Source organism: Anastrepha ludens, chromosome 4 (assembly GCF_028408465.1).
Source record: "Anastrepha ludens isolate Willacy chromosome 4, idAnaLude1.1, whole genome shotgun sequence".
NCBI lineage: Eukaryota > Metazoa > Arthropoda > Insecta > Diptera > Tephritidae > Anastrepha > Anastrepha ludens.
In genome coordinates this window covers 11,768,119-11,784,862 of record NC_071500.1, presented here as the reverse complement: position 1 = coordinate 11,784,862, position 16,744 = coordinate 11,768,119, and the positions used below count along the sequence as shown (strand labels likewise).

Sequence of the window (16,744 nt, the reverse complement as noted above, 5' to 3'; positions counted from 1 at the left end):
TGAGCTGCTCCAACCGGGCGAAACAATCACGGGGGATCGTTACCGACTGCAATTGATGCGTTTAAGCCGGGCATTGAAAGAAAAACGGCCGGAAACGGTAAAAAGGCACGACAAGGTTATTTTGCAACATGACAACGCTCGGCCGCATGTTGCTCAACCTGTCAAAAAATACCTTGGAACGCTTGGCTGGGAAGTGTTACCCCACCCGCCGTATAGTCCAGACATAGCTCCCTCCGATTATCATTTGTTCCGGCATATGAGTCTCGATTTGGCGGGCCAGCGGTTCTCCTCGTACGAGGCTACCAAAATATGGGTTGAGTCATGGATAGCCAAGCAGCGGCCAGAATTTTGGAGAAACGGCATCCGGAAATTGCCCGAAAGATGGGCGAAAGTTGTAGCTAGCGATGGCCAATACTTCGAATAAAATATTTTGTACCGTTTTTTCACAATAAAGCCCCAAATCTTCGAAAAAAACCTTTAAAACTAATTCAACCTCCAATACATATATCGCCGCATGGTCCAGAAACTTTTTGGCAATTGCAGAATTAAGAAAAAAAAATTGACCTCTAAGTAAATTACAAAAACAAAACTTTTACATAATTAAGATGGTGTGAATTTTTTTATTTTTTGAATTATTATTTTTTTTATTTATTTCAAATAGATCTTTAAATATTCAAAGCAAAACAATAGGTGGAATTACAATAAAACAGCACAATAAGAGATGTTTTTACAATAAAAAATGTGTTAGAAATTAATTTAAAAAAAAAATTTTCTCGTTTAAAAATATCAAAATGCTGTGTTGGCTTGTGGTGTTCTGTTTCGTAATATAAAAGCGATTATGGCTTCATCAAAATGCCATATACACACATACATTTCACTTGACGATAGTGGCCAACGCTCAAAAGCTGTGGCGATAACGTACGAGGAGCTTACTTCTACAACCGCCACTCAATTGCTCGCACATACACACACACACGTAAGCGAACTAAATGCTTATATTAGTTATGCACACATAAACAGGAAGCAATGAGCAGATGTGTGTGTGGAAGCAATACGTTTTTTTTTTTGTTGAGGGGGCACAAAGCATTTAAAGCCGAAAAGTGTGGGGCTTGCCTTTCAACTAACCCACTAAAAACCCACCCCAGCTCCGTTTCCCTCCCACCGCGGGACAACCGTTAGGCATGACTTTGCGGGAGGGGGAGCGGCCTATTGCCAATTCCTGAAAATTTGGCTGTTGTTCAGCGCGACGCAGTTTGGAGATTACTATTTTTGCCATATTACATACAGCGGACCAATGTTCTTCTGACTCTAACATAATATCCACTAGGTTATCAGCCGAAATTGGCTTCCCCACCCTAGTGCTTAATTCCTCCCTTTCGAACACAAATCGCGGGCAGACAAATCGCGGATGTTCTGCGTCTTCTACAGCTGGTGCACAATGACAACTATACGGGTCGTCTTCATGCTTAAACCTATATAGATAGGATTTAAAACACCCATGTCCCGTCAGTATTTGGGTCAGATAATAGTCTAACTGTCCATGTTTACGGTTAACCCATTTGGCTATTAAGGGAATCAGACGGTACGTTCAGCGTCCGTTCAGGAACGAACTGCAATTTCCCTGCCATGAACGCAAGCTACGCTCTCTTGCTTCCTTGCGTATTGTATGCCGTTCTTTGTTTTGGTAAACTTCAGCGTAATCGTTTGCCATTAAATTTATTGGGAGTAGTCCTGCAATAACCATAATGGAGTCTTCTGATACCGTTCGAAACGCGCAGATACACTGATTTCATACAACCCACATATGAGCTGCAATTAGTTGCTTCTGCCCATGCTGGAGCTGCATACAGCAAACTCGATGAGCCCACGGTATTAAGTAGTCTCCTGCGGTTTTGCCTAGGGCCTCTAGTGTTCATCATTATGCGCGTCAGTGCTGTTACTGCCTCTGCCGCTTTGCTGCTCGCGTATAGTAGGTGATCTCTGAAGTTCAACCTATGGTCGATTATTACTCCCAGGTATTTAATGAGCAGCTTCGATCCTATGGTATTTTCGCCCACCATTATATTTGCTGACTCCACCTTCTTCCTGCTGCTAATGAGCACTGCTTCCGTCTTATGATCCGCAAGAGTTAGACCGTTCTTGCGCAGCCATTCTTTTACCATGCCGACAGCCTGGTTGCAGGTTGCTTCAGCTTGGTGGAGTACTTTAGCTGCGACCATAACAACAACGATATCGTTAGCAAACCCTATAATTTTTGACCCTGGGGGTAAACTGAGACGTAAGACTCCGTCATACATAATATTCCATAGCAAGGGGCCGAGGACAGAGCCTTGTGGCACTCCGCCAGTTATTTTATATTCCCTAACACCCGCATCGGTATTATAGCGAAGGGTTCTGTCAGTGAAATAACTGACGATAATCTTCCGTATATACGTTGGAACCTGGAAGCAATCAAGCGCCATCAGGATCTGGTTCCAGTTCGCGGTATTGAAGACATTCTTTACGTCTAGCGTTGCCATTAGGCAGTACTCCTTGCTACCGTATAACCACCGAGTTCCTTCGATTGCCTTCTGCGCAATGGTTTTAACCGCAGTTACAGCATCTGTGGTTGAGCGAGCCTTGCGGAATCCGAACTGTGAGGATGATAGACCGCCTGCGTTATCAATGGCAGCCTCAAGACGATTAGTGATCAACCGTTCCAGAATTTTGCCTGCGGTGTTGAGCATGTAAAGGGGGCGGTAGCCTGTAGGATCTTCCGCAGGCTTAGATCCTTTTGGAATCAGCACCAGTTTCTGTAGCTTCCACTGAGTTGGAAAGGTGCCTTCTTTAAGGTTAAGATGATTAACAATTTTTTATGGCCGGAATTGGATGGTATTGATTTGGACAATGTTTATTTTCAACAAGACGGCGCTACGTGCCACACAAGCAACGAAACCATTGATCTTTTACGGGAAAAGTTTCCGGACCGTGTTATCTCTCGAAGAGGTGATCAAAATTGGCCACCCAGATCTTGCGATTTAACACCTTGTGGCTTTTGTCTTTGGAGCCACGTGAAAGAGCCTAGCCCAGGGTCGGTTCAAGACCTCAAAGATGGAATTCGCGAGGCTATCGAGGACATAGGGCAGCCACTTTGCAATTTGGTTATGGAAAATTTCATGAAAAGGATATTGTCCCGTAAGCGTGGTCGTGGTGGTCATTTGCCTGATGTTATTTTCCACTATTAACGGCATACCTTCCTCTATATAATTAAATAAACATCCGATCATTTATATTAAAATATATCATTTTTCTACGAATATCAAAATAACACCTCTGGTTGAGAAACCCTATAGTAAAGGTGATATTGGTAAATCAGTTGATTTCTTTTGTTTTTTCTTTCGCCGTGTCCATGTGGCTGTCAGCCCAGAATAAAACAAGGCGAATTCATTATTTGCTTTCTACTTTGCCAATACTTTGCTTTGACAATCAAACGTACAAAACAATGTTGTTGGTCTAGTGCCGCCACCTTTAATGAATGCGCCCTGTTTTTTCCTTTAAGTGGAAATTTAATAGTTTTTGGCTTTGTTTTTTTTTGTTTTTGAAATTTAAGTTAGTTTTAAAGATAAGACATAGAAGGAAATGAAATTGCTTGCCAGGAAGGGATCGACTGAATCGGTCTCTCAGAACTCCTGCCCGGTCATTGGCATCCCCCTGACAGTTGTTAAAAGAGAATTGCACAACTCAGCAAAGCGCAATCTTACGAAAACACAGAAAAGATAGAGCTCTATCTCTGCATGTGCTATTTCGAAAACCGTTTAGCCACTGTACAATAGATGCAGGACTCAAAGGGTCATGGGGACTCCACGTCGTTCAATTTCCAAACTCGTAGTTGTAATTACCGGTCATTGGACGATCGGTACATACGCAAAAAAAACTAGGTTTACCATTCAATCCACGCTGAGGAAGCGGTGAGGACCTTTCAGAGAACGAAACTATTGAGCACTTTCTAAGTAAATGTGCAGGTTTAGCAGCTAGACGAGATAAATGTCACTGGATGCCTCTTTCTTTGACAGCCTAGGGCAGTACGCCCACCTGAATCCTATAAATTTTCTCCATTACATCAACAGTTCTGGATGGCTGTAGATATCTGCTCGATGGCGGTCTCACAAGCGGATCAAAACGGCGCTTTAGTACTACTTGGGGAGAGCCAGAGTGGTACTTCAACCATTTCACCTACCTACAGATAAAAAAAATACATACATACACTTGCCCTATTGCAATATTAAAAAGCATATATTGAGTAGTTTTGTAGCGCCATCATGGGGTTCTTTAAATAAAAAATAAATGGTTCGTTCTAAAACACCCAAAAAATACATTTTTGCATTACAAGAAATAACATTCGTAATACTTTGATCAATACGATATTGCTCTTCATACTAACTTCGCATTAAGTAAAGATCAACCGTCTTCGATACACCACTTCTTTGCTCGCTATGTGTGGCCTCTGCTCACTCGACGAAGAAATTTGCATGTCAAAGCAACAACAAGGTTATCAAGCAAGAGTCACCACTAACGCTTATGGTTTTACTTCCTATACCTGGTATAACTCACTATTTTCACTGCTGCCAACTCTCTTTTCTGATACCAGACAAGTTTCAATACTAATATGGGATCATGCAGCCAGACATAACCTTCCTTTCAATCCCATCTGCAGAAGCTGTCAGGCGGAGGGGGGTGAAAGAAAGTATGTTACACTATTTATGCGAATGTTCAGGTTTAGCCAGAACAAGACTTCGCCCTTTCGGTAAACCTTTCCTACAGCAAATTAATGAAATCTCAGACATAGAGTTAAAAAATTTGCTGTTATATCTGGCACTCACGAAATGGATCTGGCTTAACAAAAACAAAAAGACATCACAGGAAAACAGTGGTAATAGAATGGCGCTAGTTGCTAATTAAGATTATTTAAGTTCAACCACCTCAATAACAATAACAACAACAACAACACTAATATTTATGAAGTCCTTCCAAACAAATACCAGTTGTGTGGCGCTCTTTTCCAGTGCTGCCAACATATGTTTATTCATGCCAGTTGCTTCATCTTTTTTCCACTCGCTAACGCATGGCGAATCGAAGATGTCTGTAGCTGGTATCAAAATTTGGGTGGCTCTAAATTGACTCTAGAGCTACACATGCTACAGTGGACTTTTATTCTTTGAATTTCGTATAGAATCTGAATGGAAAAATCTTAAAAAAAAACACACTCTAATACACATAAATATAAACTTGTGCTGTGGGCTCAATACGCAGTTTCCGCTTGCAAGTGATAAGGATGCCTTTTCATATACGATTATGTATGTATGCGTTATGTATGAGCTATCGAGCGGAAATTCATTCCATAAGTAGTGCATATAAATATACATACATATGTATGTATGTATGTTAAATCTGAATATAAAACGACATGTCGCATACTTACAGCAATCGATTCTTCGGAGCCAATTTTGCACCACTCATCCAATTTTAGCTGCCAGAATGTTGATGATTTCGCGTTTAGTATTCTTTCTGAGCTCTTCCAGCTTTGTTGCCTGATTGGTATAAGTCAAGGGCTCAACATGACCTCATTAAATGAAAATCAGCGGTATTTAATTGGATAGGTTAGGCAGAGGCGGCCGCGTGGCCAAATGGTTTTGTGCATGACTACCATTCGGAGGAGCGTAAATTCGAATATATCGATGGTTTTCGAGAAAAGCGACACAACTCAAAATTAACTCAAATTCGGAGTTTTGCCGTTAAAAGCAAAAATCAACTACAGAGTTTATATATTTTTATCTGGAAAAGCGTCATAAGCGAATCTTGAAGCAATTCTGAGAAATGGCGTTAGTGTCGTTTTGTCAGGAAAAATATCAGCCGTTCGGGGTCGCCCCAAAACTATAGGTCCCTCCATTTGCGGAACAACATCTAGACGCACGCCACAAATAGGAGGAGGAGCTCGGCCAAATACCCAAAGAGGGTGTACGCGCCAATTATACATATATATATGTATATATATATTTCATATATTTTATATGCAGCCATATTTTATATAAATAGGAAATTCTCTAAGGAATCTTACTATGTTAGAGTTTCTCAATCCACACTGTTACTTGAAATTATTCTAAACAATTGACCTTTTTTGTCGAAGAACAAGAGGATAAGCTTTGTAAGCGCCTACAGTCACATCTACCCATACCAATGCATGAATTAGAAGCTGACATTTTCTGCTTATCAACTGGCATTTCCGACGACTTTAACCAGCCAACTCAAGCAAACTTATAAGACTTCATTTAAACATTATATTTGTATGATTATAAAAATTAAATAGGGCAGATTAAAGTGCGGCATACAAATGCCTTAACTCCAAGCAAAGCATGAAGTGCTCATAAAAACAAGCACACGCAATTTTGCCCAAGCTGACTATGGATAGGAGCAGCCCAGTTGGAAATTAATGGCTTCAGTGAACAGTGAATGGTATTTTTTATGAGCAAGATAAACATGTTGGATATTAAATATTAAATAACGAGAAGAGCGCTGCATTAGAAGAAGTACCACTAGATGGCTAGCGTGAAGGCTTCTCTTTCGAATGCAGTAACTCTCACTGCGGGGAAATCAATTTTTTAGCACAGCCAACGCAACGCTTAGTAGGAAGGAAAAATATAAGCAAATGAGCTAGACCGTGACCTGGCTCATTCTGTATTATATACGAGGAATTTTCTAGCCAAGTACAGAATCTCTATGTACAACCATTGGCCTTACCACGGCATCATACGCCATGCGATTCTGCCTGTTTCCTAAGATTAAGTCTGCTGTAAAAGGAACAAATTCCTCTGCATTTTTGTGTAGGATAATTTGATATACGAGTATGTCATGAAGGAGCTGACTAAAAAAGCTTCCAGTATGGCTTCGAACAGTGCAACGTTCGCAATGTGCATTGTAGGAGTAGAAGGTAGATGTGCATCGATTGATTATCCTCCGATGCAAAACTGTGAAAGTATCTTCGAATGCCACGTCATAGGAGACGCGTAGTCTTACGCTCTTCCAATCAGTCGTTGTTCAGACGACAACGTAGTAATATTAGCCATGATTGCGTTGATTTTTTTATATATCGCCAACACAATCTCAGTTTTTGCCGACCTCTGTCGTAAATGAAGCGCTCTCACATCCCCTGTGACAGCTGTAAATCCCCTGATGTGAACTGTCTACTCTTATTTGAAAAGTATAAACAATTTTTCAGAATGCTACTACAGTAATAAATGTCGGTTCGCTTTGTTAGTATTGTGGGAAAATGGGTTGATGATCATCATCATAGCATCACAGTTCGAGATGAACCATTGCTTCCGTTTACAATTGGCCTCCACGTCACTCGGTCATCAGCTCGTTTGACATCAGATATGCTCATAGAGCTTGGATTCAACAGATCAACTACCAGCGTCCGCACAGGTGTTATAACGAGTCACTGCACTATTGGCACCCTGGCTAGTAGAATTTGTGCAGCTCACAATGATTTCTACAGGAGCTGTGGAGAAGAAATTGAGTCGGTACAGCACCTCCTCTGTGGATGTCTTGCACTTCAAAGAAACCGTGCCAAATATCTTGGCGATTACTACTTTCAGGACCTGGGAAATTTGCAACATGTCACACTGGAGGGACTAGTTACCTTCTTAAATAGCCTGGAGGGACTAGTTACCTTCTTCTTAAGTGGTTTAAGCAAATTATTTAGGAGAAGGAAAACAAATGCACTTATCACAATGAGTCTTAGGGCCACCGAGAGTCTTGTGTTAAACTAGCAACCTGACCAACCTAACCGAACCTGCCCATAGCCTCAAGGACGCTTTCAATGTCATCTCTCCATCGGCCAAGCGGCCGGCCGCTTCTTCTGTCGCTTTGAGGATTTATTTCGACGATCTTTTTTAGAGTTCTATCGTTGCTCATTCGTGCCATCGAATCCTTTGCCCTTTGACGTACCTAATTACATTTGCACCCGTGATAAATGTGTCATAGGATGATTATTCAAGTTGCCACTTCGGATTCGGTTGATCTTCGCTGGGTTGATTATTCACGACTAATATTTATTAAAATGTATATCAATTTTTTTTTTCTGTTACGCTAATAAAAACCTTTACTGCTGAAATTATCACCCCAATTACTTATTAATATTAACGATTTCAAAGGCTTTCAATTTCTAAAAGTCACAGAAAATATTTTTTTGAGAAAAAAATTTGTCGAAGTGAGTTGTTGATCGTTTTACAATATTTTTCATACTAAATTTGTTTGTAAATTTTTCATACCAGCGGAATTTATTATATAACAAAAACCTTACAAATAAGAGTTCCAAACTTTGTAGGAAACTCACAAAAATTGAGAAAATTGAAAAAACATGAAATCATGAAAATTTTTCAACTTTTTCATCAGAATTTTTAGGAAGTTTCAGGTTTGCAGTTTTGTAGCCCATGCAATTTGCGTATAATAAAAATAATAATTTATAATATTATTTAATAATATATTATATTTTAGTATAAAGTATAAAGTTGGAAGACGCTCAAAATCTGCATTTACGTTTTTTTTAATCTAATTTTTTTTTTATCTTTTTTTTCTTTTTTTTCTTTTTTTTTAATTATTTATTTCCTCTACCTCCTCCCCCTCCCTCCTTGCTATGTTGAGATTTCCTTTATTTAAGTTTTTTATTAATTTTTTTATTTTTTTTTAGTTTTTTTTTTTGTATTTATTTATTTTTTTTTTTGCGATGTTGATATTTTCTTTATTTAAGTTTTTTATTTATTTTTTTTATTTTTATTTTTTTTTTTTAGTTTATTTTTATTTACATTTTTTTTTTTTTGCGATGTTGACATTTTCTTCACTATAGAAATTTAGCAGCTTTCCGCAACGACCCGATTTCCCGTTGGACTTATACAATGAAGCACAAAGTCATAGCAACCAATACGATGTGCGTTGGTGTGCGTAAGCGTAACCATAACTTAGGTCGGCTGGGTTAGGCTTATCACATTCTAGCGGCGATGGCAGCACAATGAACTTATACAATCAAGTGTAAATGTGTGTAACTGATTTGTTCTTGAAGGCACTAAAATTTTGAATATTTTTAAAGTGAAACTCACATGAAAAGAATAGTGGAATCTCTTTTTACAGACAGTAACCGATAACCTCTGGTGCTGATTGCGACAAAAAAAGAATAAAAAATTCGTTCTCATATTCGAAACTTGTTGTTAATACTATCCTCTGAGTATTTTAAGACGGCAAACTTCATATTATTTGCAACCATTACGCCTACGACACATTTTAATGAATTTTGCTTTCTAAGCAAGTTTTCACTACCTTTTACCAGGAAAAGATAAAAGCTTTTGTTCGCATCTGGAAGATGCACCATCAAATCAAGTTACTTGCACTGAGTGTATCCGTGTGTATCTTATGACAATGTGGCATTTGGTCAGTGTGCAGTGCAGGCCACAGCCGGCCGATGAACAGACGCACCAACGAACCAACGAAGTATGGGGAAATCTGATGCGTTTGTGGCAACCGACAGTAAAGTAAAACGCTTTGTTACCGTTTCTTCTCACACGTTAACCCTTTGGTAATTTGTTTTTTTTTGTTCCTTCTTGTTATACCCATGCCTACTTATGCATAAGGGTATTACAATTTTGTTCACTAGTGGGAGGAACTCGGTCAAACAGCTAAGAAAGGGTCTAAGTGCCAATTATATATATAAAGTGGCGCAAAATTAAACATCCAATAATGGAAATCTTTACTGCCGCTCCATTGCATATCAATTTGAATTTTGCGTCATAAAGCAAAATTACTACAGTTCGAGTCGAATAATGAGCCCAACTAAGAAAGTAAGACGCAAGTAAAATTTTGAGCAATGGGTTGGCCGCGCCTACTTTTGGGTAAATGCGTCAAAATCACGCCCACTTTAAGATGTGGAAAGTAAATTTTGGTCCGTCCGTCTATCCCAACTTGGATTTACCTAAAATATGCGCGGGTATATGAAGTTCGAGCCGAGCCGAATTCGGTACTTTCTTACTTGTTTTTGGTTTTTGTTGCTCAACAGGCATTTATTTTGACTTTCTTTCGTTTTTCTTAACAAAATCCTTGCTGTGCCTTGTTTTCTTGGCATTTCGGTATAAAAATCGTAGTAAAAATAAATAAAAAGGGTGAATGCATGGCAAAAGTCAACTAAAGGCACAAGCAGAAATTAGCCCAATTTTTACGACCCGGCTATGCGGGCATGCATGCACTCGCTCCACGTGCGTGCGTATATATGCATGTAAGTATGTGTGTATGTTTGTATGTGTATGTATGTATGTACTATGTGGAGTATAAAGTATATTTGTTGCTTGCGCAGCCACCACATATTCCACATTCTTGAACGGCTTATTGCGGCTTTTTATGTTTTTTCTGATGCGTCTTTTCGCATTTTGTTCTTATCCTTTACGCCCTGTCCTTCATAGTGCTCACATTTTGGTTTTATTAAAAAGTTGTTGTTGCTGTACGTTCGTCGCGTGCGTGATTGCGCATTTAAAATGAGGAACGCGAGTATTAAAAAAAAGATTTTTTCACGTTTTAAGTTTTTTCCACATTCTCAATTTTTTTTTAGTTTTTGTTTTGATTTGTGTTTGGCTCTTCCCTGCAACGTTAAGGTGTTGCCTTTGTACTTAGACATGCCATATGTTTTGCTGCCGCCGAATAATCTATGTATATGTGTGTGTACATACCGGCACTGTTTGTTTACCGACACCAACTTACCTGGCCGAAATCGATAGTCAGATTGACTTCATTGTACTTCATGCCACGAGACAGTGGCGGACTCTGCCACCATGCCTCCGTGCCGTCAATGGCATACTCGGCAGCGTGATTCTTCTCTGGTATACTCGGGTCACAGTAGTCGCAAACCTGCAAGTTTAAATTGTAAGATTTAGAAGTGATTTTCGTACAAATCTTTAAATTAAGGGCAGAAAAAGGGTCACAGAATATGAAGGGTGGTTAAATTTCAAAGGCCGATGTTGAATGTGAAGCACACCTAAACGTCAATTTTTTTTTTTGCATTTCATTTGGTATTTTTCAATTTCAGAATAATTCAATTTGAACCATCGAAAGATACAGAATCGAGTAATGCGTTAAAGTTATTCAAGCTTATTATGAAAACGGGCGTTCAAATCAAAATGCATATCGCGCACTTCGTGAAGAAAATCATCTTCAGTGATGAGGCACATTTTCACCTCAGTGGATTCGTCAATAAGCAGAATTGCCGCATTTGGGGGAATGATAATCCAAGAGTGATTGCCGAAAAACCAATGCACCCACAAAGAGTGACTGTTTGGTGCGGTTTACGGGCTGGCAGCATCATTGGGCCGTATTTTTTCCAAAATGAGGCCGGTCAGGCAGTTACTGTGAATAGTGTTTGCTATCGTGAGATGATAATGAACTTTTTATGGCCCGAGTTGGAAGATATGGATGTGGACGATATGTGGTTTCAACAGGACGGTGCCACTTGTCACACAGCTAACGAAACAATGGCTCTTTTGCGCGAAAAATTTGATGGCCGAATAATCTCACGTCGCGGCGATGTCAATTGGCCGCCAAGATAATGTGATTTGACACAATTGGACTTCTTTCTTTGGGGTTATTTGAAAGAAGATCGATAAGCCAGCAACAATTCAAGATCTAAAGGATGAGAAATATTTTTCATCAGCACAATACACCGCGTCACAAGAGCATTTTGAAAATGGCTAAAATCCATGAATTAAAGTTCGAATTATTGGAGCATTGACCGTATTCACCAGCTTTGGCACCTAGCGATTTTCATCTGTTTTCAGACCTAAAAAAATGCATGCGTTCAAAGCCTTTTTCATCAAATGATGGAGTCAAAACAGCCGTGGAAGCATATTTTGCAGATCTTCCAGACTGCCACTTCAGGAATGGAATTCATAAATTAGAATTTCGTTGGAAGAGGTTTATTGATGCTCAGGGCGACTATATTAAATACTAAAGTGCATTTAAAACAATTAAAATTGCGTTTTTCTTATCGAACCGCAAAACTTAGTGAACAACCTAGTACAGCCTATTGAAATCACTCGAACGCGGTGCAAAAAGAAAACTCGATTTGACTACTTCTAATCAATACCTTGTTTCTACTGAATAATTTTTGTTGTTGTTTTGTAAGTGGTACTAATGAAATAGTAACTGCTTGAAAAAACGGGTGTCTTTTTTTTAACGGAAATTGTTTTTTTCGGACAGAACGCTCAATTTTTGTTATAACAAAAAATTATATTTTTGTAAAAAAGTTCACATTTTTCATATACCTCTGCTATACCTTTGACAAATATCTTATTATTGCTTATATTTACTATAAATTAAGGGTTTTTCATTTCAATGAAATTATGAGCCATTTACGTGAATCATCTAAATCGATATAAAACAAGGCATTAGGCGATTTGCACAAATGCAATACGAAAAGCGTACAAAATTAAGAAACCGATTTAGAAAAATACTTTTTTTAATCATTTATTATATACAAGGTGGCGCAAAAATAATCATCCGATTTTGCTTTTTGAATAACTATTTCCCTAAATAAATCAATTTAAAGAAAACATTTTTTTTTACTCATTTATTATATACAAGGTGGCGCAAAAATAATCATCCGATTTTGCTTTTGAATAACTTTTTCGCTAAATGAATCGATTTAAAGAAAACAATTTTTTTTAATCACTTATTATATACAAGGTGGCGCAAAAATAATCATCCGATTTTGCTTTTTAATAACTTTCGCTAAATAAATCGAGTTAAAGAAAACTATTTTGTTTTACTCATTTATTATATTCAAGGTGGTGCAAAAATAATCATCCTTTTTGGCTTTTGAATAAATTTTTCGCTAAATAAATAAAATAATTTTGAATGATGGAAAACTTTGCTTTACTCTTTACGCGCTCCATTGCTGGGCTGTGTGTTTACTGCAGCTATTTAGTTCACAAATTTCAGATATACACTGAAGAGCAAAACTGTAACAAAATGTAATACTTTCTATTTCAACACATTTTTTTTTAGACATGTTTTAACAAATCAAATATTTTTTTGCATAACTTTATTGGCATGTATGTACTCTCTCTCTCAAACCGGTTTGGTGTCAATGCAACAACAACAACACTAGTAGCAAGCAATAATGCAAATAAAGACAAATGTTACAGTTTTGCACTCACTCTTAATTTTCAAATGTTCCGTTATTTTTCTCGTAATTATATATTTGGTGGATTTTTAATTATTATAAACGTAAGACAAAATGTTAAATCGGGAAGTACAACGCCAAATAATTGATTTGCTGAAGAAGGGCGAGTCTATAAGAAAAATAGCTAAAAAAATTCGAAGTGAGCCACATGGCTGTGCAAAGGCTGCGGAAAAATGTACCAGACGCTGTTCCCAGTAACAAAGGAGGCCGGCCAAGGAAGATAAGCGACCGCGATGCCCGCCATCTGGCAAATTTGGTAACAAGCAGCAAGGCGGTCACTCCCAAAGAAGCACTAAAGATGCTGGATATTGATGCCAGTCAGTGGACAGCCAGGCGCAGCCTGTCAAAACTGGGGCTAAAGGCAGCGGAGAAGAAAACCAAGCCAATACTGACAAAAAGACATGTGCGGTTGAGGCGGGATTTTGTTGCGGCTAACCAAAGCTGGACAGTTGAAGATTGGGATCAGGTACGTCTTTATAAATGGATTCTAAAAGACCTTTTTTCATAAAATTTCAAAACGATTGCAGGTTATTTGGTCTGATGAAACCAAAATCAATCGATTTCAGTCAGATGGTCGGGCCTGGTATTGGGACAAATGCAGTCCAGCCACATCACATCAAGCAGACAGTAAAACATGGTGGTGGCTCCATTATGGTGTGGGGCTGCATTTCCAAAAATGGTGTGGGTCCTTTAGTACGAATAGACGGTATAATGCGGAAAGAGGAATATCTGGCCATATTGCAACAAAATCTGCCGGGTGTAGTGGAAAGTATGGGTCTTGCTGCTGAAAAAGTAATTTTTCAGCAAGACAATGACCCTAAGCACACCGCACATGTTGTACGAAATTGGATGCAACGCCAAAAATTTCGTAACTTGAAGTGGCCTCCACAATCACCGGACATGAACCCAATCGAAAATTTATGGAGTCATGTAAAATCGAAGCTTGCCGAATATTCAAGTCCGCCCAGTGGAGTTAATGAGCTGTGGGAGCGAACACGCGATGTATGGGATGCTATTCCGACTGACTTTGTCTTGAGGTATACACGAAGTATGCCCAATCGTATCCACGAGCTGAAAAAATCCAAAGGATATTGGACATCTTATTAATATTTATTTTATTTATTGTAAAAAATAAAAAATGGGTTGAGTGCAAAACTGTAACATTTGTCTTTATTTGCATTATTGCTTGCTACTAGTGTTGTTGTTGTTGCATTGACACCAAACCGGTTTGAGAGAGAGAGTACATACATGCCAATAAAGTTATGCAAAAAAAAATATTTGATTTGTTAAAACATGTCTAAAAAAAAATGTGTTGAAATAGAAAGTATTACATTTTGTTACAGTTTTGCTCTTCAGTGTATGTACATCAACAACGACGCCATTTGCTAAAATTATAAATCTCCGATAGGGTGATTAATTTTGCGCCATAAAGCAAAATTACTCAAATTTGATTCAAATGATGAACCCAACAAAGGAAATACGATGCAAGTAAAATTTTGAGAAATGGGGTGTGCCACGCCTAATTTTGGGAAAATGCGTGTATCTCGTTAACGAATTGATAAAACTCGCCCAAACTTGGTACCCACAATCTATACCCAAACTCATTCCGATTAGGCTTAAACATCATTGAAATCAGCTAAAAACAACGTCTACTTTCATGTATTAAGACCAAATTTCTGTCCGTCCGTTCCAAGGTTGTATATTGCATATGGTTAAACTCGCAACCAAAAACTGCTTTTTTAGCTTAATTTGCAAAAATGCTGACACAGTTCGCAACAAAAAGCTGACACAGTTTGACTGAATGAATTGATTTTTATTTTTATATTACTAATGCAGTTTTCACTTTAAATCAATTTATTTCATGTTGCACAACTAAGTTAAAAAAATTTCTTGGAAATTCAAAGACTTTTATTTAATACAAAAAGTTTTTTTCTTTTTTTCAAATCGATATTTCAAAATTTTGACATCCCTAATACATACGAATTTTATTTACTTCTCCAGCATTTTTAAAAAGTTTATTGTTACTATTACTTTTCTATTTAAAGTCAGTTCTTTAAACATTTCTTCTATCAATACTTTGTAAAATTATATTTTTCTCCACTAAAAATTGTTCCAGCCAAGCAATCACAGCGCACACAGTTTTCTACTTCGAAACCAAAAATAGCCTGGAAATAATCTTCAAGCCAAACATATGTATGTACATACATATGTGGCTAATGTGTGTGCTTCATTACTTCTACTTTTGTATGTACTCGCATACAAATATATGTACATATGGCTGTAGACAGTAAATGCTTTAGACAAACAAAACACAAAATTTAATTTGCTCAGCCATTAGATCAGCATTCTATGCAATAAAAAACGAAAAAACACACACAAATGTGTTCATCAAGATAAATAGTGTACATTTGAGAAAAAAAATATTTGAATTTTTAATTTTAATTTAATTCTTTAATTTTTAATTTCAATTTTAATTTATTTTTATTTTTTAATACTAAATTAATGTTTATTTTTCTTTTAAATTTCCACCAAAAACTGTTAAAAAAGTTTAAATATTCAAAAATAATCTCAATCAGCACCGCACACGCAAAATGTGTATGTACTTCCGGTCAAAATCTTCACAACCACACACTTTCTTACTCACACAAAAAAGAATCTAACGAATTCTATACACCTTCTCTTTCTCACACACTCTCTTACCTGTCCCTGAATAACTGAATAATCGACGTGATCATTTTCCGTATTAGCGCCCACTAATTTACAATACAATTCCGGTCCATCAGTGCCCACACCACATGTGGCCGAGGCATAAACTTGACGTCCTGTAGCCAAATTGAAGTATGGTGGTGTTAGTTCGGCCCACACAAGGCTACTGCAGCAAACGTAGAATAGCGCACAGGAAAATGCCACACCCACGCTGCCACCGCTACGCCACCAATGTGGTGGCTGAGCCATGTTGTACGTTGTTAAATGTTCGTTAGATTCACTTTTGCTCAGCTAATCCTGCCGGCAAAGCCGGAAATCCTTTATTTTCTGCACCAAACAAGCAAATAGATTCTCTTGAAGCCTTCTATACCCTTTTAATTTCACTTTTCACACATTTTTTATCAACACTATTTTTCACTTTTCACTGTTTTTTTCCACACTTTTCACTTTTTATTGGAGCCAATCCAATTATCCAACCGTCTGTATGGCTCTTCCGCGAACAACTAAATTCAAATTTCAAAAATCTTCTCCTTCTGACTTCGGCACAAAGTTTCACGATTGACGGCACGATCGTTCCAATGGGGTTGTATGCGTTAATTGTTTACGTATTTGTGGGAATGTTTGTGTACGTAGTTATGAATATGTTTACATATGCCTACATACACACATATATACATACATGTATGTGTATGCGATAGTTTGTTTGAGCGGCATACGCTTATCTGACTGCTCAGCTGATTGAAGTAACAAATTGTCACATACATATTACGGGTGCAGCGCGCACCA

General features: G+C 38.0%; 1 protein-coding gene across 1 annotated transcript in view; it reads right to left on the bottom strand.

Annotated features, from left to right (window-relative positions):
- The window catches only part of LOC128862099 (laminin subunit alpha), a 48,174-nt gene extending 31,724 nt beyond the window's left edge, over positions 1-16,450 (bottom strand). Inside the window, exons 1-2 of the mRNA XM_054100527.1 lie at positions 15,953-16,450; positions 10,777-10,923 (exon numbers count right to left, since the gene is read on the bottom strand). Coding sequence (XP_053956502.1) covers positions 10,777-10,923; positions 15,953-16,207 — 402 coding nt within the window. The 5' untranslated portion in view covers positions 16,208-16,450. The remainder of the gene's footprint in view (positions 1-10,776; positions 10,924-15,952) is intronic.
- Between the last annotated feature and the right edge of the window lie 294 nt (positions 16,451-16,744).